The sequence below is a fragment of the Stigmatopora argus genome, chromosome 11, assembly GCF_051989625.1.
Source record: "Stigmatopora argus isolate UIUO_Sarg chromosome 11, RoL_Sarg_1.0, whole genome shotgun sequence".
NCBI lineage: Eukaryota > Metazoa > Chordata > Actinopteri > Syngnathiformes > Syngnathidae > Stigmatopora > Stigmatopora argus.
The window spans coordinates 3,068,153-3,091,533 of NC_135397.1; the positions used below are offsets into that span (position 1 = coordinate 3,068,153).

At 39.5% G+C, this 23,381-nt stretch overlaps 2 protein-coding genes across 4 annotated transcripts in view; one reads left to right on the plus strand and one right to left on the minus strand.

Moving 5' to 3' along the window:
• The window catches only part of LOC144084629 (VPS10 domain-containing receptor SorCS3-like), a 49,527-nt gene extending 45,953 nt beyond the window's left edge, over nt 1-3,574 (plus strand). For both annotated transcript variants that reach the window (XM_077613229.1, XM_077613228.1), the window contains exon 30: nt 2,295-3,574. In XM_077613229.1, the coding sequence (XP_077469355.1) occupies nt 2,295-2,359 (65 nt within the window). In that variant the 3' untranslated portion in view covers nt 2,360-3,574. The remainder of the gene's footprint in view (nt 1-2,294) is intronic.
• A 4,858-nt stretch (nt 3,575-8,432) lies between these two features.
• LOC144084728 (VPS10 domain-containing receptor SorCS1-like) overlaps nt 8,433-23,381 on the minus strand; it is an 82,260-nt gene continuing 67,311 nt past the window's right edge. For both annotated transcript variants that reach the window (XM_077613434.1, XM_077613433.1), the window contains 11 exons: nt 22,815-22,928; nt 21,756-21,927; nt 21,501-21,687; nt 20,785-20,918; nt 20,581-20,704; nt 20,304-20,416; nt 19,302-19,436; nt 14,397-14,496; nt 14,217-14,325; nt 10,708-10,865; nt 8,433-9,076 (listed from right to left, as the gene is read on the minus strand). In XM_077613434.1, the coding sequence (XP_077469560.1) occupies nt 9,021-9,076; nt 10,708-10,865; nt 14,217-14,325; nt 14,397-14,496; nt 19,302-19,436; nt 20,304-20,416; nt 20,581-20,704; nt 20,785-20,918; nt 21,501-21,687; nt 21,756-21,927; nt 22,815-22,928 (1,402 nt within the window). In that variant the 3' untranslated portion in view covers nt 8,433-9,020. The remainder of the gene's footprint in view (nt 9,077-10,707; nt 10,866-14,216; nt 14,326-14,396; nt 14,497-19,301; nt 19,437-20,303; nt 20,417-20,580; nt 20,705-20,784; nt 20,919-21,500; nt 21,688-21,755; nt 21,928-22,814; nt 22,929-23,381) is intronic.

The window sequence follows — 23,381 nt, forward strand, 5'->3', positions numbered from 1 at the left end:
AATGCGTTTCCTACGTCTTTGTCAAAGAATAAAATGGCTGGTGGACTCCATACATTTGGAAAAATAATGACACAATAACTTCAAATGATTGGCCCAAGTGATATAAAAAATGTGCATAAAAAAAGTGGATGTACTAATGTATGAAAAATTTGCTTTTAAAAACTATTGCCATTGAAATAAATAATTATGCCGAAATGTAAATGCGACATAAAAAACAAAATATTCAATATATTGCTGAAAAGGATGACATGAAAAAAGGGACAATTTTACCCTATGCAAATTAGTAATCCAGTAAAAAACGATGAAAATAAGATATGCAAGAGTGTAAAACGAAAACAGAACTATGTCAAACATAATAATTAAAAACAAAAAGAAAAATATGAAAAGCTGTTTTGTCTGTTTAAACTGTTTTTATTGTTTTAGTGCCACTTTATTTTAGCACTTTGCTATGCATTTGCGATATAGAGGGCTCTCAAATAAAACTGATCATTATTATTTTTGATAAAAATTATGCACAGTATTTATGGACAAGTAAAGCAATTTTTTGTCCTCGTTGAACTGCCATTCAAAAAAAAATGTTAAAAACACAAAATAATATGGAAATTCAAGTATGCTATGTAAGCAGCGATTGTGTTACTTCATTTTCTCAAGCTCTCTGATTCGTTAAAGGAAAAGGAGATGCTAGCATTTGCAGAAGAAGACTCCATTAACCTTTTCTCACGACTCCCAAAGGTTGAATGGAAGATTTGAGTATTGCAAAATGAAGGACAGGCACAATTTGGATTTCATAAATGAATCTCGGTGCGCAGTAATCATTTCGGAGTGACGACAGGTTGGCTGCTTAGGACTCCATTAACCCCTAAAAAAAAGACATTTTTACTCTCACTCATTCACAATCAGTCATTAATCAAGTCATAATGAATGCAACCAACCATTATACATATTTTTTTGTCCTTTCAGTGCTTTTTAGTCTAAAAATGAAATGAAATTAAATGTGCTTCGACTTCATGTTTCATGCTGAAACACGTTTTTTCTTTTCATATTCCTAAGGTCAAAAGTATACTTGCAAAGGTTTTGATGAAGATTTCTCAACTCTGAACTTCACATTTCATTCGACTCTGACATACTCATTAAAAAAAGCGGTGAGATATTACCAGAAAAAAAAATCTTATCCAGTCATAGCCAATCAAGATAATAGCCTTCATGGGAGATTTCTAAATATCCATTATTCTTGTGGGAATACGTAATGAACAAAAACACGCCAATAATCAAGTCCAAAGTCTAAAATATGTTGTCAAAGTAGAGGTCCACTGATTGAGAATGATCGTAATTATTTTTCGATGGGAGTAAAAATTTGTCTCCCTTTTTATGGGCTCATTTCATGTTATTTTTGATCATTACATCCAGTTTAGAAGTCTTCAAAGTGATCTTAAGATTTGCCCACTAGTATTAGATTTTCAAGTCTCGTCTTTTTAACCTATCCAGACAGAGTCTGCACATTTCCCATCAGGCAACTCGTCCGACGCTTCAATATAGTAGAAGAAGTTGTCGGAATCGTGCCGTGGGCGTCCGCGGTAACGACTGCCGCGTAATTATTGCTGATAGGTTCATTAATAGATATACTTTAATAAAAGGAAAGACATCAGAGACATAATCCAGCGATAACTTGCAAGTGAGAATCGATCCTGGCTCGTCCTCGCCACGGAGCATTCTGAACAAAGGCATCCTCTTCTGTCCAATTAGTCGCACATAATCAAAACACTTAAGGTTATCTTATTCAAACAATTGCATAAGCTAACCGAATATCACAATTAAGGTAAAAAAAACTACTGCAACAACAATTGCATATCAGGTCGGAAACCAAAAACAACTGCGTAAGAATTTGCACAAGTAAGCATAACAATTTCCATAAAAGGTGAAACGACACTATTTTAAAACAATATGCGAGTATTTTCGGAAGTTGATTCGATTATCGCCATCTGCCGGAATCCAAGTCAAAGCAATTTAAGAGTCCTTCACAGATCTTCATTGCGAACTCAGTTCAACAGTCCTCGACCCGGGACTGGGTGATCTGTCAGGTCAATAGTCCTCAAAACAATTAAATGTCCTCGGGGCCAGCTGCAGGGGGAAGTGTCCTTGGTAACCGTTATACTGAGCTTTCGTCTGCCTATAATGATTAATGTTTCACATATACATATAATGATTAATATTCCACACATACATATAATGATTGATGCGCACATATATAAGAATATCCCAGAATAACCCCAACAATTGCGCTTGTGCTTTTGCAGGATCAATGGGGAGGAACACGGAGCGAATTGTAACCAGAGAGTACCCAAACTGTACAAACGTCTAAAAGACATGCACACTGTTACCCAGTAAGTACACAATGTTGTGTTTCAATTGTGCTGCAATTGTTGGCTTTGTCAGCTTATCTTTTTTAAATAATAGTTATTTCATGCTGATCGTTGCTATCGTCGCCAGTCACGTGTTCACACTCTTATCAAATGCAGTTGAAAATCTACTTTACGGTAGTTAGCGATAAAGATTCACACTTGTATATGAAACTGTAGAAAGTGATTCAGGGAAACATGGAGTATTTAGTAGGAAATTGTTCAAAGTTGAAATTCAAGTTGAAAGCAAAATTGGGCGAAATTATTATTATTATTGACGGCGATAGACATCTATTCCATTTAGGTATGCTATCCCTCATTAGCTGGCCGACTTGATAATCATCACCCTTTAGTTTATGGTCTGCATATTCTTAAAAAGATTAATAAACTTGTGTACTTGTATCGGAGCGAAAACATAGTATAGTAGTAACAATACGGGTGATCCTATTTGGCGGTTTTGCGATTTTCGAGGTTTACATTATCAGCGATATTCGAGGGATTACTGTACTGTATTCATTTCTTCTATAAATCGGACTCTATTTTACAATTCCCTTATAATACGGGACACGTAAGCGTGATACGGGACAGGATTAGACGTCTATTGCTGTCAATGTTGTTGTTTTTTTTTACTAATAATGGCATTTTGTACAAAGTCCTACTAAAATTCCGATAAACTGTCAAAGGGTGCCGAATAAATGCGATGAGCTGGTTGCAGCACAGTTTGAATACTGCGTCACGCCGCCGACATTTTGTATCTGAACGTGTGTACATAGAAAAAAAAAAGAGAGGGAATGTAAATCTATTATAAAGCTTCATTTAATCTAATTGTGACCTTCTAAACAATGTTTTCATGTCTGATAATGTCTCACTAGGCACTAATGTCAGTCTTTTTACACTAGCATGCCCTAATTAACTGTAAAAAAAAAAATATATATATATATATAAAAGAAAACAAAAAATCAAACATTTAAGAGTACATTAGGGTGAGCAATTGTTCTGTCATAGTGATTTTCAAGCTTTTCTTGACACACATGAAATAAACATCAATGAAACCATTACTATAGTGACTTGTGCTATAGCCAAGCAATGTGCATGATCTCTAATACTGCTGATTTTTTTTTCTGTTAGTCTTTTTCTTACTGTGAGTACATTTTCAGAATAAATGTATTTTTATATGACACAGTTTTTTCTCTTCCTGCAGTGTAACGCAAAATGGGATTTTTTTCTGTCTTGTAGGAGGTAAAATGTTGGAAAAAACATCTGAAAATGGGTGGTTTAAATTAGTTTGATCATTTTTAAGGGAAATATGAAAAGGATGAAAGGTACATTTCTAGCATGAATTTTTATATATGCTGTACAGAGGGTTTAAAAATGTTAAGATGAGGAGAAATGTAGGATCAATTAGAATGAATCTTCAAAGTTAAATATGGGTGACGTCATTGATTCAATGGGTTTAAATAGGGTGTGTACATTTTTGGGGGTGTTTAGACCCTGTATGTATCTAAAAAGATCTAATAAATTCAAATGTTAGCACAGTTAACCCGAGACAACTGTAAAATCAACCAAATGTGATTGGTCTCCAGGGTTACAAATCGAGTCATTTCCATCTAAAAGATAAGCTTGAACTTAAAAGTTTTCCAGGGTTTGAATAATTGGACTCTTCTATTCCAGCCGTCAATGTCATCTAATCAGACTCCAAAGCTTTTGAACTTTACTATCAAAAGTGCCTTTTCTTCCTTCATGTTTCAAAGGAAAGCTTCCCACTTAATGGAGGCCATTCCCGAGGGATTATTTGAAGAGTTTCATCAAAATATTCTCAACCTGTCACAACGTCCGAATTCACTTCGACCCCGTTGACCCGCAGCGCCCTTTTTTTTGTTTTTCCAGTGGCCACCCCAAAAACATCTCACGGCAATCTCGGTCAGGCGCCCCGGGAAGCTTACTCGTAGACTCTTTGGCTTTCTCTCCTCTCTCTCTAATCGCTCTTGGGATGCGCTAGCAGAGACCAATCTAATTGAACGGTGACAACAATCGCTAATGGATGCTCCGCTCCTGTAATGTCGCAGTGGATGAAAGGAAACACGCTCATCAATCCCGCATTGTGGCGCCCGGCGATTGCTGCGGGTTATTGTGCGCGGGACATTACTCATTCAAGGTGCGACTCCTCCGCTTTTCCCCCGGTTGCACGTCGGGGAAAGGGACAATTAATTTGTCGCGCGGCGGGAGAGGCGGTGAAAGCGGCCCATTTGATTCCCGGCGCGACGTGCTGCTAATTGTCCTTAGACGCCGTTGGACTGCTTGGAAAGATTTCCAAACTTTTGGAAAGAGGCAAAGCAAAGGGTGTTTGTCTATAGCCATTAGAATGGAGTACCGTCATTTACGGATTATAAGACGCTCCACCCCGCGCTTTATAGTCCGGCGAGGCTTATATTTGGTGACGTACAGGTTCATCTAAATCGGGTGGTTCGCGGGCCGCGTTAACGTCAACTCGATTTCATGTGGGCCGGACCATTTTAGATATAATATTTAGATTTTTTTTTTAATAAATGGATTAAAAGAACTGGATTAAAAAACCCTGAATATTCTGTTTTTAATAGATCTAAAACATTTTTTATATATTTTTAGATCTTACAAAATGATTTTTGAACTAAAAACACAGAAAAATGATTAAAAAATTACAATTATTGATTTAAAAGGGGAAAAATCAGGAAATGTAATATACATCTATACTCTTCATTTTAATTTGATCCTAAAACAGAAAGTCGGCACTCATCATTTACTTTCCCGGGCCGCACAAAATGATGCGGCGGGCCAGATTTGGCCCCCGGGCCGCCACTTTGACACGTGATCTAAATGGTAAATAGATTTATACGGCGGGCAGGTGGTCGAGTGGTTAGCACAGTTCTGGGGTAGAGGATTCGATCCCTGGTTGGTTCTCACTGTGTGGAGTTTGCATGTTCTCCTTGGGCTTGCATGGGTTTTCTTTGGGTGCTGTGGTTTCTGCCCACATTCAAAAAAACATGCAGAGTAGGCTGGTTGAATACTCTAAATTGTTTTCTAAATTTGTTTGTCTCATTGTGCCCTGCGATTGGCTGTCCACCGATTTAGGGTGTCCTCAGGCTGGTGCCTGTAGTTGGCTGGGATAGGCTCCAGCACCTCCCGCAACCCTTGTAAGGGAGCATAACCGTTTCAGAAAATGAGTGAATGGATGAATTTATACAGCGCCTTTCCGACTTCTAGAAAATATTCATTTAAGCCACTGCAAATTCCAAACGCTTTCACTGATGTTTTGCTTTATTCTGCAAAAAAATAAAATAAAATAAACGGCAACAACCCACTGAATAAACACATCACATCAACTGAATGAGCACCGAGAACTAAACATACAGCAATTTACATTCCCTTTTTTAAACCATATATAAAAATGTACAAAGCAGCAAGAAACCGATCATGCAAGTAAATCCACAGTTTTTCACAAGTAAAACTAAAGTATTAAATGTCAGCTTTTGGTTCACCACCAACCATTTCCAAACCCCCTCCCCAAAAAAAACCCTTATAAGTCCATTTGTGTTACCGACACACAACGCTGACAACAGTTAGAACATAAAAAAAAACCTTGATAGAAATCCTGCATTTTTTTTCTTCCCGAGGAGTTTTTTTGCCGGCGCGTAGGATGAGATCGCTTGACAGGGGATACGTCTTGTTCGCGTCCGTGGTCCTAGCGGCAACGAAGACGGGCGGGTAAACGCGTAACCTTTTCTCGCGGGCCGACCTTGAGCGGGTTCCGCTGCGTGGATGCAAACCGAGAAAACTTGCTATTTCACCAAGATCAATCGTTTTCATGGCAGCAAGTAGAGGCATTTTGGCCACACAATAGCAAATATATGATGTTGTTTTAAAAAAATAATAATAATAATAGATCATTTGGGACGTGTTCCAAGACATGACATGAATGTAAAAAAAATTAGCCCGTGCACACAAGCTACTATTTTGTATGAACCGCGTTCAATTTGAATAGAGCAATCTCAACATTGTAGTAATCTATAAACGGCTAATTTCAACAAACAAATTGTTTAAACAATGCATAAAATGAGCTTATACGGATAATAAACCTGGTCACCCAATGCCATAAATTGAGCTATTTTAGTTGTGATTTGTTGGACATTTACTTTTTTACTGCACTGTTTGTTTCAGTAGTATCGATATAAATATAGAAATATAATTTGCTGTAAATCTATAAATGCTCACATTATATTTATGGATCATTTTGTTACTATCCTTTTTCACTCTCATTGACAGCGAGAAGCGTCCAATCCAATTTGGCTGGGGAGCTGAAAAGGGATTGGATGTCTCTCGCCATGGGTTAATACCAAAAAATATAACAAAATGCATTAAACAAAAATGAAAAAAAAAAAAGCCCAATTTTGATCCTCTGAAAATGCCGCGATTGAGCCCAATAATTAATAAATTCCCATCTGTGGACATCACAAGAATTTTTTTTTGTTACACTTAAAATAACAGCAAGCTGCAATTAACTAGCAACCGTAAAACTTCACTCACTGGCTGCATCCAGAATAAAATAATGGCCGAAAAATAATTTACCGACAGGGAAAAGCTGGTGTATTTGCAGTCATTTGTGAGTATGTAAATGTTACACTCACTCATCTCGTACGATTTTAGATTTTACTTGGTGAGCTTACTCTACCTATTTCGTCCACATCCATACTTACGATCAACTTGTTCGGACAGAGTAGTTAAATAGTTGGTGCGCATGATTTTTTTTCCATTCATGTCATGTGAAAGTGCGTATAAAAGGCTCCACTTTCAATGTTGAGTTTGCGTTGCAGACTTTGGAGAGTCCTCTCAACAAGACAGATGTCTCATCTTACAGTGAAGCGGCTGTAATCTTCCGCTCACATTTTTGTTATGACACGCCGAACAATTTAAGCGTCAGGCAGTGGTGACGGAAGGCGCAGAAGCGCCAGCGGAGGCCCGCCTTCCTCTCGCTGGATATTGCCAACCTCCATTTGATGGCAATCTGGCCGATAAGATTTTCCTGATTGCGGCTGGCTTAATGAATTTGCTTGCCTTCACAGACTAGGAGGAGAGCAATAAGATAGTAAAAGTAAATAACGTCAAGAATGGGAAAACAAAAAAAATGGTGCGAGGAACTTATATCCTGACTTCCAAAGGGAAATGTGAGTGCTCTTTATTTGCCGTTAACTGATTTGATTTGAGTATGACATTAGAGTGGTACATTGTTTTTTCCCTTTTCCACCTTCTGGTTTTCCCTTTTCCACCGAGGGAATCAGAGCGCCCATAAAGAAAGTTGTTTTTTACAAAGTACAAAATAATAGAGTGCTACAGCATATTTTCATATTTCTTTTTGAAAGGCTAGAATAGAATATTAATGGCATTTCTATTGACTTGAGAATCAAGTGTAATGAGTTCGGCTACAAAACCAATTAAACTCGTTTCTCAAGACGACACGGTATAAAGCTTCTCTTTAAATTATTCGTAGTAATAATATCCTCCAATTTAATGACCATATTGATTCTTTGGACAGCAATGCAATATTTACCGATGATTAAAATAGCCACCCTGATTAATACGATGTAAATATTGACCGGTAGTAACAAAAATTACTAAGCAATTTTGACACGTTAAACAATTTTGTTTAAATTGGTTTAAACCGGAAGTTTGGTCGAACAGGTTCGCATGCAATTGATAGATTTTAACATTGGGTGAATAGTGATTTAATGACTATTATTTAACATTGAGTGAATAGGGTTAGGGTTAAACAAATGAAATTCTCGTGACTCAAACCTCGGGACTCGCGAACCCGGCGACCAAACGTCCGTTCGACCAAACGTCCGTTCGACCAAACGTCCGGGGACCAAACGTCCGGGGACCAAACGTCCGGGGACCAAACGTCTTTCGACCAAACGTCCGAGTACCGCAGAAACAGATCCGATATTTGAACGCAAAGCATTTTTTTAACAAAGGGGCCTATTTTAAAAATGCCGATGTCGATTGATTTTTTTTTCCAATTTGATTGGACTTTAGCTCAATATATGGATTTATTGTTACACGCCTTTGTGAAAAATGCCCTTGTTCATGCCGAATAATCCAATTTTGCCCCAACAGAACCATAGAAATCCATGAACAAAGCACGTGTTGCGCTTCTGTGGTCTAGTAAATACTAACTCTGAATGTCTGTCCCGTAATTGGCAATCAAAACAATCCAACGTGTGTCCAATCCCGACGTCCACATCTGGCCAAAACTTGGAACCCAAAAAAAGCAACTTCTCGCAAATTCCCCACCTCTCCACTCGTATTCCATTCCGAACGTCCCGAAGACTATTTACATACAAAGATGGAGGTCCTTGCAAAAAATCGAGTATCTCCAGTCAAAAAAAAAGGAGTCCCATTTTTTGGGGGGAGCGGGCCAGTATAAATCAGTACAGTCTCCTCGAAGGAATTGGGTGGGCACGGCGTGGCACGCCACGTCTCCGTCCATGCGTGGGTAGCCAAACACTCGAGAGCATTCATTGTGACCGTGCTGGAAGTAACTGCCAGGGAAGATGTATTGCTTAGGCGCCACTCGCGGACGGACGCTCTGCATTAAAACACATGGGGCGCTTCATCAGAGATGATGTCTGTGTGTGATGGCAGGTAGCCTGGCGAGGGACAGAGACAGAAGGAATTTTATCTTCTCATTTGCATAAAAGAGCGTGGTGGTGTTGTTTTTTTTTGTCTTTTTGTCGGTACGTGCGCAGGAAAACACATTCATCTTGGACGGGTCAACCGTTCAACGGTGGCAGGCGCGAGTAAATCAAGAAAAGGCCGCCAGGAGGTTCCTTGATGAAAAAGCTTTCACGCTTTACGCCACGCTAATTATTTTATTGGGACAAATAACTCGCGTCGTTTGTTCGCGGTTAACTGTGGGAATGCACGGTGTCAGATGAAAGTTGAGTCTTCGGTGGAAAGAAATATTTGAAAAAAGCAGGGGTGTTAAATGTTAAATTGTGTAATGAAAATTTTCGGATTTTGTGAGACTTTATCAGTAACGCGTCCAAAAATCAAGCGCTATCATCTTTTCTAATGCTTTTCAAATAGTTCACTTTTTCCCAAAAGTTAATTCTTGCAAAGAACAAATCACCGATTACTCACATTTTGGTTTTGTGGACCTTGCTCACCTGCACTGATGTTTTGAAAAGGAAGTGCGTGCGCTAGTTTCAAAATAATTGAACGTTTTGACCACAAGCAAAATGTGAAACTTACATTGAACATGCATGACGTCGCGCTTTGAAATGAATTGTCTCATCTCATCTCATTTTCTGAACTGCTTTATCCTCATTAGGGTCGCAGGGGGTGCTGGAGCCAATCTCAGCTGTCTCCAGGCCAGAGGCAGGGGACACCCTGAATCGGTGGCCAGCCAATAGGGGCAATTTAGAGTGTCCAATCAGCCTACCATGCATGTTTTTGGAATGTGGGGGGAAACCGGAGTACCTGGAGGAAACCCACGCAGGCCCGGGGAAAACATGCAAACTCCACACATTTGCATGTGACCTGGATTCGAACCCAAGAGCCCAGGGCTGCGAGGCCGACGCGCTAACCACTCACTCCACCGAGATTAATTGTCATGGTAAGTTAAAATGGTGAGTCAAAAACAAAAGCATTTTCATTTTTTATTTCATGTAAATTCTTGAAGAAAAAAAACATAGGGAGGGGCAGATTTTCTTAGTTTTGATACAAAATGCATATTTAGTAGTTTGGTAGACGATGGAAGATTGGTAATATTTGGCAGATGTGAAAAAGCGAGCAGACCAATTGGAAGATAGTCACGCAGGTTTTTTTTTACGGCGGCGCATCTTCGAGGAAAGATTGACGTCCCCGTCACTTTGTCCATTATTTTGAGTGCGTTTCCTTTTCCGAACGAGCGTTTTACAACGAGAAAGCATTTCTATTTGTCGAAGCAACCTGAAATCAAGCTTTCAAAATGTCACCAACGCGGGGAATATTACCTTCGACTTAAAAGGAATCAAAGGCGTCTCTGTTTATTCAAAGGTTAAGTTATGCATGGCAGGAATAAAGGAGCGAGGCCATTAAGCTCGACAGATAGCGCGCTGTTTTGGACCTTGTAATGATCCTATCTCGTCAGGCTGTATTAATCGTGCGCCGCGCTCTGATAACGCTAGCCTTCAAGTCCTGCCCCGTGGCCTTCTTATTTTTACTTATAGTCGTCGTGTCAGTCCACACATTAAAATATATATATATATATATATTTGTTAAAAAACAACAGACAGACCTCTGCTCTTTAAATCCAGCTGCACATCCACTCGATCCGGTGAGGTCACCTTGTCCGCTTCGGGCTTGGCGTCTGCCATGGAGGTCACCGTGGTGGGCACGACCTCTTGTTCTTTGTCGGGCTGCTCTGCCGTGTAAGTGTTGAGGCCCGGAATCTTCCTGAATGTTTCATTCGTAGAGGAGAAAGGGAATAAATAAAGGTCACCGCCAGCCCTCCCAATTCCGATAGAATTGAGATCTAGCCAAACGTTTGCATCCTGAGGAACTAAAATGAGATAAATGAAGAACTGGTGGTTTTGAAGTGAGGCTTATTTACACCTAAATTGGCTTAAAAAGGAGACGAGTTATCGATATCGCTTTTTGTGACTTCCCAGTTCGCCTCTCTATTAATTGGGAAAACAAAGGTTGCAACGTTGAAATAGAATACATGTTGTCTTCTAAATATGCCTGTAATAAATTGACGGTATTTGTTTTACAGCCTCGAATAGTGAAAATCTGTAAATAATTGATGACTTCATTATGGGGATTTTCTTTATCCAACACTCAGTGTTTAAATAAGCTCTGATACAGCATCACAAAAGAATTTCTACCAGTTGATTGTAAAGAAAGTAAAATAACGTGCGTGTCAATGCAATAGAATAAAAAATAATACTTAAAAAATACAAAATGTTGAAGAAAAATCTAAAAAAAAACACTGAATGTAATATACATTTTAACAGACTTCACAACCTTCTAAAAAAATAAACTGCAAAAATGATGCACAATGTTAATGCTGACTTCTTTTAAAAAAAAAAAAACGTAGGTGAATGTTGCTCAACTTAACAATTTTACTCTATCATAATAATGCAAAAAAAACAATCATCTTAGAAAAACTTACAAGAACTAAATCCATGTCCACCCTGTCCGCAACGTTACTATCTACAACCCTGAAATATGGGCCATCTAACATTAGGTAATTCATGCAACACCTTTGACAAAAAAGTGCTATACATAAATCAAAAGTAAAAATGCACAACAAATTCTAAATTCAGAAAAAATGTCAACTGAGTTCACATTTGCGCTCGTCTGGAGATTTACCCCAATAACTGAACTTTGTGTGAGTGGTGTGTCTTTTAAAATAATAATAGGAAGATTGGGGGGGGGAGCAAGTTAATGGAGAGCTGCCATCAAGTGTGCCGCACTAATGCTTCCACTAAACATAATGCGTGGCACTCTATTTTTAAGGACGCCCGCCGGAGGTTTGCTTGAAAGCCGGGGAACTGGGCCACTTTGCGTTCCGGCGGGTTGCACTTTCCTATTGTTCACCTCCATCGCAAATCAATTTTTCATCCCCTCAGATGCACACGACAGTTCTGCCTCAAACTTTTGCTTCATTCTTGCATGTTCAACTCCAAATGGAGGTTTGTCAGCTTTGCCATCCCCGGAAAAGTCCAGACAACGTGTGCCGTATTTATTTATTATTTTTTTTGTCCAAATGAAGTTGTTGCCAGGGTCATCTATGCCCTTAAATCAAAGTCTGTTTGTGGACACATTTGTTAAATATGGAATATTTCAGCGCTGTTTTTGTCCTGGGGCTTTAAACAAATGGCTGTCAAAGTGGAGATTTTTTTTTTTAAATAACATATGAAGTCAAGTGTGCAGTCTTGTATTATGTTGCCAACATGCTATTAAATTATTAGTGAGTTTACTAGTGCACCCATGTTAAGACAACAAATAACATTTTTCTCAAACAATACTTTAACCTCAAAATGAACTTTTTTAAAAAGATACAACTTTTTGTCTTTATCTCATCAATGTATGACCTTTATTTTATTTTATTTGGTGACTTTTTTTATGGGCTTGGTATTGTATGTAAGATTTTTTTTGTTACTATAGTGCCCCCGAAGGCCAATGCTCGCACGCACACTAGAATGAGTAGCACAATGTCAATCGACTTGTAGCATGAATTAATTCATTTTTTTAACTCAATTAGAATATTGTAGAACAGGAGTCTCAAACTTGGGTTTGCGGGCCACATTAATGCCAACTAGATCTCACGTAGGCCGAATCAGTTTATTTTTAGCCGAATGAAGCGCGAATGAATGCTGTGTTATTATTTTCGATTCCTACAACGACTATTAACGGCGTTTGTTTCCCAAGAGGTTTACGTGAGGGGGGGTCCAAGCTGTATTTACACGTGGTCCGGACTTCTGCCGTCACCCTTTGCTGCCATTAGCGACGGCTCACCTTGGGCGTCCGTGTTTAGCATTTCCTAAAGGTCGAGGCTCACATTGTCACACAGATGAATATTGATAACTGCGGGGCTCTGACACCTATTTGGCACTCGGGGTGGGGGAGAATTGATTAGGCTGTCATTGCCTGTAATATTGCACAGATTGAGACAGAGGGGAATTGTCTTATTCCTGCAGCTATTATTGTGTCGCCGGTGTCCATAACTCAGAGATATGCGGCTACGCTTTAAATACTTGCGGGGAAGTTTGGAGGGAGTTCAGCAGCGAGCCGCGAGCTGCCGGGTGATGGGACGAATTTCAATGAGGCAATTATGACAAAATGTGAACACACAGACACGTATTTCGAAAGGGACCTTGCAAAAAAAATTGAAGGTGTTTTCCTGTTCTGTGTCCTCTATCCATGCGTTAGAGAACAAGTGTGAAAAGGAATAAAAGCAGGGAAGAATGGAGGATGGCTGTTTTGTTTTGAGGATTTCCTATGCAATGGTTTTCTGACTTACATTCATGATGTGGTCAAGCTTGCAATTCAGTTTTACTCATACTTGTCTGTCAAATGGGAACATGCTGGGTCAGCGGTTCGCATGTGTGCCTTACGGTTCTGAGGTCAAGAGTTCAATTGTTTTTTAATATGGCATTAATATTGGAATATATCACAAAACCCTCAAAAAGTTTCAATGTCTGTTTTTCCCAATACTATTTAGTCAACACAAGTGTCAAAACAGTTCTCCTCTTGGAAATCAATTGAAATGCCCTAAAATTAAATTTAAAAAAACAAAAACAAAAAAACGTTACTTCTTTTCCTGTTACTCAAATGAGTTCAGAACAACAATTACACGGTCAATTAGGAGCCATTTGTTTTTTTAAAATCTTAAAATGATCAACAGGCCTGACAAATGTATAAAGTTTGGTAAGTTTTTGAATTTTTTTAGGTTTGCTGATAAAAAATAATTTCTACAGATTTAAATAGAGACCTCACAGTAGCCAGTGGCCAGGTCCTTAAGAAAAATATACAACAGAATTTAAAAAAATAATAATATATGGTGTCATTTTCTTCCTACCAATGCAATCATAATGAACAACAAACTCATTTTTGCGAGTGCGATGAAGCTTGACTCTTAACCTGCAACCTTTTATACTGTATTTATCTTAATTTGTTGTTCTCTCTAGTCTTATAGGGCTATCTTTGAACTTAAGATATCAAGCATGTGAATACGTATGAGTTGCAGAAAAACGTGACTTCGCATTTGCAACATTTTCTCCTGTTGCGTGCATACTGTACCTTTTAAATTTATATATAGCAAAGATCAGCAGACCCATCAGAGCCACCGACACCAGCATTATAATTGCGGTGCTGCTGTGGTTGCTATCGCTGCTGTCCACAAGGGGAGCTTGAGGGGATCACAGGAGAAAAGTCAGGTAATGAACAACACACGATAACAAACACCGTGACCGCGCTCACCTGGCGACAGTCTGCTGGCGAAGATGTTCACCTGCACTCCCACCTTGAGCGTGAACTGGACCAAGTCCTGGTTTAAAGCACTTAGCAGCACCTGGGAGAGCTGTGAGTAGGAGAAGAGTACGGTTAGCACCCGCTGCCATCAATATTTCAGCTTTAGTCATTTTCCTTCAGCTGCTTGAATTATGAATTCTTCTTCCCTTTCTAAAGAGGAGCAAATGTGATGCAGGCTCGAAAAAAAAAATCGAGTCAAACGGCGAGGCGCCGACACGCATTTGAGCTTGATGGAAGCTCTGTCAGGTAAAGGGCGTTTTGCTTCGGCGAGCCCGTGACATTTGAAAATAAATATATATTTGTTTGCTCTTTTATTGTGACGGATGTGCTTTGTCCTTTGTAGCACGTTTGGAAGTTTGGTGCGCGCGGGTTGAATGGGAAATAAATCATTTGGTGGCGGGAGGGGGACCAATATGTTTTGGTGTCCCCTCCCACCTTCGGGTGTTTCCAGGTAGTGACCAGGATGCGAACCCAGGACACTGGATGTCAGAGGCTAATGCTTTTTTAAAAGAAAAAAGCCTTACTATACTATGTCGGGTTTTTTTTAAAGAAAAAAGCCTTACTATACTGTCGTTTTTAAGAAAAAAAGCCTTACTATACTATGTCGTTTTTCAAGAAAAAAGCCTTACTATACTATGTTGTTTTTTAAGAAAAAAAGCCTAACTATACTATGTTGTTTTTCAAGAAAAAAGCCTTACTGTTGTTTTTTTAAGAAAAAAAGCCTAACTATACTATGTTGTTTTTTAAGAAAAAAAAGCCTTACAATATTGTCATTTTTTAAGAAAACAGCCTTACTATACTATGTCGTTTTTTAAGGAAAGAAAGCCTTAGTATACTATGTCGTTTTTTAAGGAAAAAAAGCCTTACTATACTATGTCATTTTTTTTAAGAAAGAAAGCCTTACTAAACAGTTGTTTTTTTTACGGAAAAAGCCTTACTATACTATGTAATTTTTTAAAGAAAAAAGCCTTACTATACTATGTCGTTTTTACGAAAAAAGCCTTACTATAGTATGTAAGGCTTTTTTGTTAAAAATGACCATGTATACTACACATAAATGGTTGTTTTTATTTAAGGAAAATACTTTTTTGTAAGCAACACTTTAGCGGCTCTGGCGGCCGAGTGGTTAGAGCGTCGGCTTCTAAGATCTGAAGTTCTGTGTTCAAATCCCCGCTCGGTATAGCTTTTGTTTATTTTTTTCATGCCCAAAACCCATGTCAATTTTTTTTTTTTAACAAAAACTATTGGGGGCTCCGCCGGCAGAGCGGTTAGAGCATCAGCCTCTGACATCCAGGGTCCTGGGTTCGCATCCCGGGCACTGCCTGGAAACAAAAGTCTTGGTTCCCTCCCGCCGAAGGCGGGAGGGAACCAAGTGTGTTGGTGTCCACCCCCGCCGAAGGCGGGGGTGGACACCAAGTGTGTTGGTCCCCTCCCGCCGAAGGCGGGAGGGGACCAAGAGTCCTGGTCCCCTCCCGCCGAAGGCGGGAGGGGACCAACTGTCTTAATGTCCCCTCCCGCCGAAGGCGGGAGGGGACCAATATGTTTTGGTGCCCCCTCCCACCAAAGGCGGGAGGGTGACCAATATTTTTGTTTCCAGGTAGTGACCGGGATGCGAACCCAGGACCCTGGATGTCAGAGGCTAATGCTCTAACTGCTCAGCCAGCAGAGCACACAATAATTTAAGTAAAAAAAAAAAAATTTGACATGTGTTTTGAGCTCAAAACACATGTCAATTTTTTTTTTTTTACTGAAATTATTGTGTGCTCTGCTGGCTGAGCAGTTAGAGCATTAGCCTCTGACATCCAGGGTCCTGGGTTCGCATCCCGGTCACTACCTGGAAACAAAAATATTGGTCACCCTCCCGTCTTTGGTGGGAGGGGGCACCAAAACATATTGGTCCCCTCCCGCCTTCGGCGGGAGGGGACATTAAGACAGTTGGTCCCCTCCCGCCGAAGGCGGGAGGGGACCAGGACTCTTGGTCCCCTCCCGCCTTCGGCGGGAGGGGACCAACACACTTGGTGTCCACCCCCGCCTTCGGCGGGGGTGGACACCAACACACTTGGTTCCCTCCCGCCTTCGGCGGGAGGGAACCAAGACTTTTGTTTCCAGGCAGTGCCCGGGATGCGAACCCAGGACCCTGGATGTCAGAGGCTGATGCTCTAACCGCTCTGCCGGCGGAGCCCCCAATAGTTTTAGTTAAAAAAAAAAAATTGACATGGGTTTTGGGCATGAATAAAATAAACAAAAGGTATACCGAGCGGGGATTTGAACACAGAACTTCAGATCTTAGAAGCCGACGCTCTAACCACTCGGCCGCCAGAGCCGCTAAAGTGTTGCTTACAAAAAAGTATTTTCCTTAAATAAAAACAACCATTTATGTGTAGTATACATGGTCATTTTTAACAAAAAAGCCTTACATACTATAGTAAGGCTTTTTTCGTAAAAACGACATAGTATAGTAAGGCTTTTTTCTTTAAAAAATTACATAGTATAGTAAGGCTTTTTTCGTAAAAAACAACTGTTTAGTAAGGCTTTCTTTCTTAAAAAAAAACGACATAGTATAGTAAGGCTTTTTTCCCCTTAAAAAACGACATAGTATACTAAGGCTTTTTTTCCTTAAAAAACGACATAGTATAGTAAGGCTGTTTTCTTAAAAAAACAACATAGTATAGTTAGGCTTTTTTTCTTAAAAAACAACATAATATAGTAAGGCTTTTTTCTTAAAAAACAACATAGTATAGTAAGGCTTTTTTTCTTAAAAAACATTTACTCTACCCCAAGAAATGGCCACAATTTACTTTGTCAATATTGGAAAGTCTTGACTACAAATATATAGAAACAACTAAGGAAAAATGCAAGGGGGACACCAAGAGATTTGTTTTTGCACAAAACTTATTTAACAGATTTTTTACTTGCACATTAATTTTAGCCAATCACAGGGGAAACTCCATATCGCAGCGAGTGGGATTTGAACCAAGGACACCATCATTAATAGGCTGTGCACTAACCACTCGGACCACAGAGGCACCTTGACAATCTGTGTCGTGAGCACTCACTCTATCACTTGAACTAATTCGCCTTTGTAATATATAAGAGTCGAACCCAGCACTCAAACGATATTGTAGGAAGGCATTGACATCTAGTGTTAAAAAATTATATTACAGCTGAATAAATAAATTCACAGAGCCTAAGTATTCCCCATTTAAAATGTCTAGTTTTTTTTATCACAGAAAAACGTTTCAGAACATTAAACAAATAATTTCACACAATTAAAAACCTAAGGAAATATAAAATGAAGTTTGTAAAAGTTATTTTATTTATCAAAGAGGGAGAAAAATACATCCCTATCTGGCAAATTGCGAATGAACTAATTGCCCTCCTCTATGATTTTGTACCTATTTTTCTGTGTGATATTAAAATAGGTTTGATGAACTAAAGCCTTTGCGTACTATGAATATGCAAAAAAAAATGAAACCAAAAGAGAGCAAATATTTTTTAAAGCACTGTAAATATGTAAATATATATGACTCTAAAGGATTCAATTGATTATAAACAGCTCAATTCAATGTTTTTCCCTCTTACACTGTTCATTTTTAATTCAATAAAAATAGCTTAAAGTGTGCCTGCAGCTATTTACACACATTTCCAAAGAACTGACGATCATCCCACTCCAAATTAATTTTCTTTGTTCGGAAGCATGCAGAGAATTCTGCCTAAAAATAACTTTATTTCCTGAGTTTGTCAAAAGTAGAAAAAAAGTGTTAACGGAGACAGCGCGAAGAGAGACAGGTGCGAGATGTAAAATAGCACGCCGACGATCGGCGAGAACTACAGCTGCCGTATTTTCTCGCTTCTTTGGGTGGATTCTGTCTGACAGATGAAAATTAACAGGTAGGGAATAAGATTATCCCACTCTGGCATATGGAGTTTAACTAACGGTGCACATTTTGGCTTTTGGATGTAATGACTTGTAAAGTGTTGTTTAATGGATGGCGCCACTTGGCTCCATCTGCCGTAACACAACTTTCGTTTTAACGGCAAAGTTGATCACGTCTGCATTAAATGGCCCTTTGACAATTTAAGGCTTTACGAGTTTAAAAAAAATCAATGACTAGACACAGCCAGTGTGGCTGAATATTTGGGTATCCTGACATTTTAGACAAAAAATTGAAACAATGCATAAGAATGAAATATTTGTTTTGTGTCATATCGAGCCTCGCTGCATCGTGGTGCCCCATTTTTCAAAATAGTTACAAATGGCTACACGATGCTCTTTTGTACCTACTTATTTATGTAACTACTTAATCAATGTTCATTACTTAACTATGTTGACTACTATTTATTTATTCATTATTATTATTGTTATTATGTTGACTACTCCTTACTTATGGTGATCATGTTGATTGCTTATTTATTTATTAATTATTTGTGTTGTTGACCACCTGTTATGTTACCAATTATTTATTTATTTTGATTGTTTATTTGTTTGTTGTTATGTGTGCACTTTGAAGGATTCAATCTCATTAGAAGAGCATCCAATTCAGATTGTGCAATATCTTAGAATTTACCTTGCCAGGATGTGACTTTTTATATTTTTATATTACTTATTTATGTTTTTTTTTACAGGGAAAACACACCACCAATTTCGTTATACGCAGCTGTGTATGATGACAATAAAGGCTTTTGATCTGATTTGATTTAATTCAATTTAAAGCTCTGATTTTAACCAGATCATTTTCATCTTGTATTTTGCACCATTACACTTTAATATGTAATTTTGGAGTATGCTTGCTGAATTTATTATTTAATGTGTTTCCTTGTTTTTTGGTTAAGTTTAGGGTCAAAATCCGTTACCTGTTCCAGGTGTCGCCGCTTTTCCGCCGCAAGCCGCCCTCGGCGCCTCCTCTCGGGGACGATAAAAACCTCGGCGGTGGTGGGCAGCCCGGGAAGCACCGTGACCAGCAGCTGATCCTCACTGATGGCCGTGACCTTTAAGAACAACGACAACCATCATCCCGACCTCGCCGACCCATAATGCAACAGTAAAATCGTCCGGATTTGCGCTTCACGTCCGTTTTGCCTAAATGGCATTCCCTGTCATGTCAGCATGCGGAAATCACCGTAAAGTCGCAGGTTTAATCTGACAGGATTTGCTTGAAAGAAAACAAAACGACAACCACAACAACAAAAAACGTAGCTTTTTGTGCACGGATGCCGTAACCAGAGACGGGCTGTCGGAATATTCCGCTTTGTGACAAGCCGGAAGGTCAAAGTGAATGTTTTATACGAGAGGATATATTTAGAGCTCGCTATCCAGGTCTTTTACATAACTGTCTTTCAGACGTCGACCCCAATAACGAGCGATATCGAAGGTTCCGTCGTCTCTCTTGACGACTGTCAGTGATTTTGAGTGCAAATGGCAAGTGTCAGTGGAGTGGATTTAACTGCCCTTTTGTGTCGCTTTTAAAGGGCGGCGTCGGTAAAAAGAATGCCGTAAAATGATGCCGACCTTGACGTTCAATGCTGGATTTACAGCGTCGCGGTTCGAGACACACCCGGATTTTTTTTTCTCTCTCTCACGTGGCACTGTTTGTCTATGCGTCATTGTTTTGCGAAGAAATAAAAAACACAGCCGAGTGGATATTCTTGGTTTAGAATTACAAATGGGGAGACAAATCCAACATTGGATTTGTGGGCAAGGCCGTCAAGATAAATTTACAATTCAAATTTGAAAGAACTTCTGTCAACGCTTTGGGGAAAAAAACACTGTTGTTTTGCTTTGCAGGAAATCCAGAAGGACTTTTAAGTCCATGTCAGAGCCACAAAAATGTGAAAATTAGGACATTTGGTCCTTACCTGGACGATGGAGCGCTTCACCACTCTCGCAATGTCAGCTCGCCACTCCGATATGCCGGGATTGGCGTCATCCAAATTGGAGGAAAAAGCCAAAATGTGGGACAGGAAATAATCTGGAAACAATAGTATTCTTGGATTATCATTTGAAGGTCACCTGAAGCATTTGAAAAAATACTGTGAAAAATATTTCTGCAGTATTCCCCCGTTTTTCACGGACTTCTGCAAAAAACGGGGGAATACTGAAACTTTCTGAAAAGTACCCAATGGGAATATTTACCATAAACCGCTACTGTCATTTGGTCTTGATGGACCGTGTTCCCGACCGAAGCTTGAACGGTGACCGTGTGGCTTCCCTCCCGGGAGAAAGTGAAGGACATGCCGCCGTCCAAACTCGCGAGAGGCTGAAAGGCCAACCATGAGACGGAATCAATGCTGTCCGTCACTGGCGCTCATTGAACGGCGAGGAGGAGGTAAATCTCACATCTGTTTTGTTGTCAAACCACCAGAAGTATGTGACCGTCCCCACGTTGACGGGTCGCAGCGTGGTGGTGAAGTTTACGACTTTGTTCCTGATGGCCACGGATGGAGCGGACAGCTGCACTTGCTCCAATTGACCTTAAAAACAGAAACGCAAGTTGGCCATCGGGAATGCGGACACCAAGCAAATGAGCCTGTCGCACGATAATGCAATAAATCCATTTATCGCACGGGAAGTAAAAATGGTCATCCACACGGCTCGGTCGTCGAGTCACTTTTTGTACCGAGTGTCAAGCTCAGTGTGGAAGTTTCAAAATAAGAGCAATAAAAATGGAGATGTCTGCAATGACTCCCATATATTTCAGATTGTACATTAAAATAGCTTTTAAATGACCACCATTATGACAATTTTTTTGGGGCAAAAAATGTGATCATTTGGCTATAAACTCGATAAAATTAATGCATTTGGTGGGTTCTAATTGGCAGAGAACAAAAATGATTGAAATTAATTGAAAGAAATATCATTATTTTTCATATAGTGTATGTGTTTTATTTTAGAATGACCATTTATTGCATTTGAATGGGTATTTGTTTTAGAATATACAGTTACATTAAAGGTTAAACTGTTGTTTTTTTCTATTTTATTGCATATTGGCAATAATTTATGAGACAGAAGATCTCAAATTTATTACGGCGACAGGCCTGACGCGGGTGACTCACAAGTGACGTGGAGGTAGAGCGTCACTCTGTCAAAACCCAAAACATTGCTGGCGGTGGCAGAAACTTGGTAAATGCCCACTTTGCCGTAGACGTGCTTGACCCCGTCGTCTATGGAACTGATGTTCACGTAGGACATGGTGGTGCCGTCGCCAAAGTCCACCGTGATGCTGGTGGTGGAGCTGAGACCCTTTGAAAGACAAAAAGAAGAATAACAAGGGGCTGCTCAACGCTCATCCGTCGCGGGGGCGTCGGCACCTCTTCCAGAAAGACCAAGAAGGTGACGTTCTTGTGCAGGGTCGCCACTAGAGTGCCCTCGCTGGTGAAAAGCTGCAGGCCTTTGGGGACTTGACTGGGACACTTCTGCCGCCGGGGGCTGTACTTTAACAGAGTTCCCTCCGTGCAGTTGTTAGACAGAGCTCGGCGATATCTGTGAGTCAATTCCAAAGATCACGTCGGTCAAAATGCTTATATATATGGTTTCTATTTATTTATTAAGTCATCCATATTGACCGGGCGGCTTTAGGAGCGGACCAATGAGCTTTGCTGTATTGTAAATATCCATCAATGTTTTCATCATTTAGATTTGTTGAAGTGTTTCGGCAAAAAAATTGCCAAATGTCAAAATAGCTTTCTTTATTGCTTTAGATTAAAAGGACTTGATTGCGTTAAAGTTGTATTATTTCTATTTCTTAGTAATCCATACAAAGTTTTTTTTAAATGAATCTTCAAACTTTTAGTATCACACTACTATTCCATGTAAATGGTTCGTTCCAGAAATAGTGGAATATTAGCCGCCAATACAGTTATGTGAATTAAATATGGGAGTATGTTTATAGCAATTGTCTTTTTGGAGCATTATACAGATGTTTTCTTGTTTATATCATGTTTGTATATAAAGCAGGATTTGTATATACCAAGGGTGTCAGACTCGGTCGGGGTGGTTCGCATTTTTATAAATGGATTAAAAGAACTGGATTAAAAGACCTGCATTTTCAGTTTTTTATAGATCTAAATGTTTATTTTAGCTTTTTTTTAATATATTTTTAGATTTTACAAAATGATTTTTGAACTAAAAATTTAAAAAAGGGATTAAAAAATTACAATTATTGATTTAAAAGGGGGGAAATCAGAAAAAGTAATATACATCTATACTCTTCAATTTAATTTGATCCTAAAACAGAAAGTCGGCACTCATGATTTACTTTCCCGGGCCACACACAATGATGCGGCGGGCCAGATTTGGCCCCCAGGCCGCCACTTTGACACATGTGGTATATACAGTTGGAGGGTGGAATAAATGAAGGAATGGCGTACCCGGTGGAATTAAGGAAGCTGTCCCCAGTGATGCAATCTCTGGACGTGGCCGACGGGGCGAACCAGAACGCCGGAGTGCAGCTTCCGTCCGCCTGCCTCTCAAATCCGTAGTCACTGGCAAATGTGGAAGACAAAGATGCAATCAGGAAAAAAAAAAGGCAAAAAAAGCTCCCCAAAAATCAAGTTTTATCAACTGTCGCAAATTGCCGGACGTTGAAAACGAGACAAAAAGAGCCGCAAACGTAATTACGACTGAGACCCATTCAGGCTCTTTTGATAGCCGAATTTGACAAAGAAGTGTTAACAATTGACAAAGAGGTGTTAACATTTGCTAAATATGCACGTTGGCTCTGGATCAAAGAGATAAAAGCGAGTACGACAAGTCGCTCTTGTGAGAGAGGGAACTCTTCAAGTGTGTGAACCTGTCACATGAATTCTACTTAAAATGTTAAAAGAAATAAGTTCTAATTAAGTCGTGTCGAGAAGTCGATGCGGAACTACACGCAGGGGACACTACAATATGCGCTGTCAAATGAGCTCTTTGTGTCTTTTTTTTTTTTGTTCATG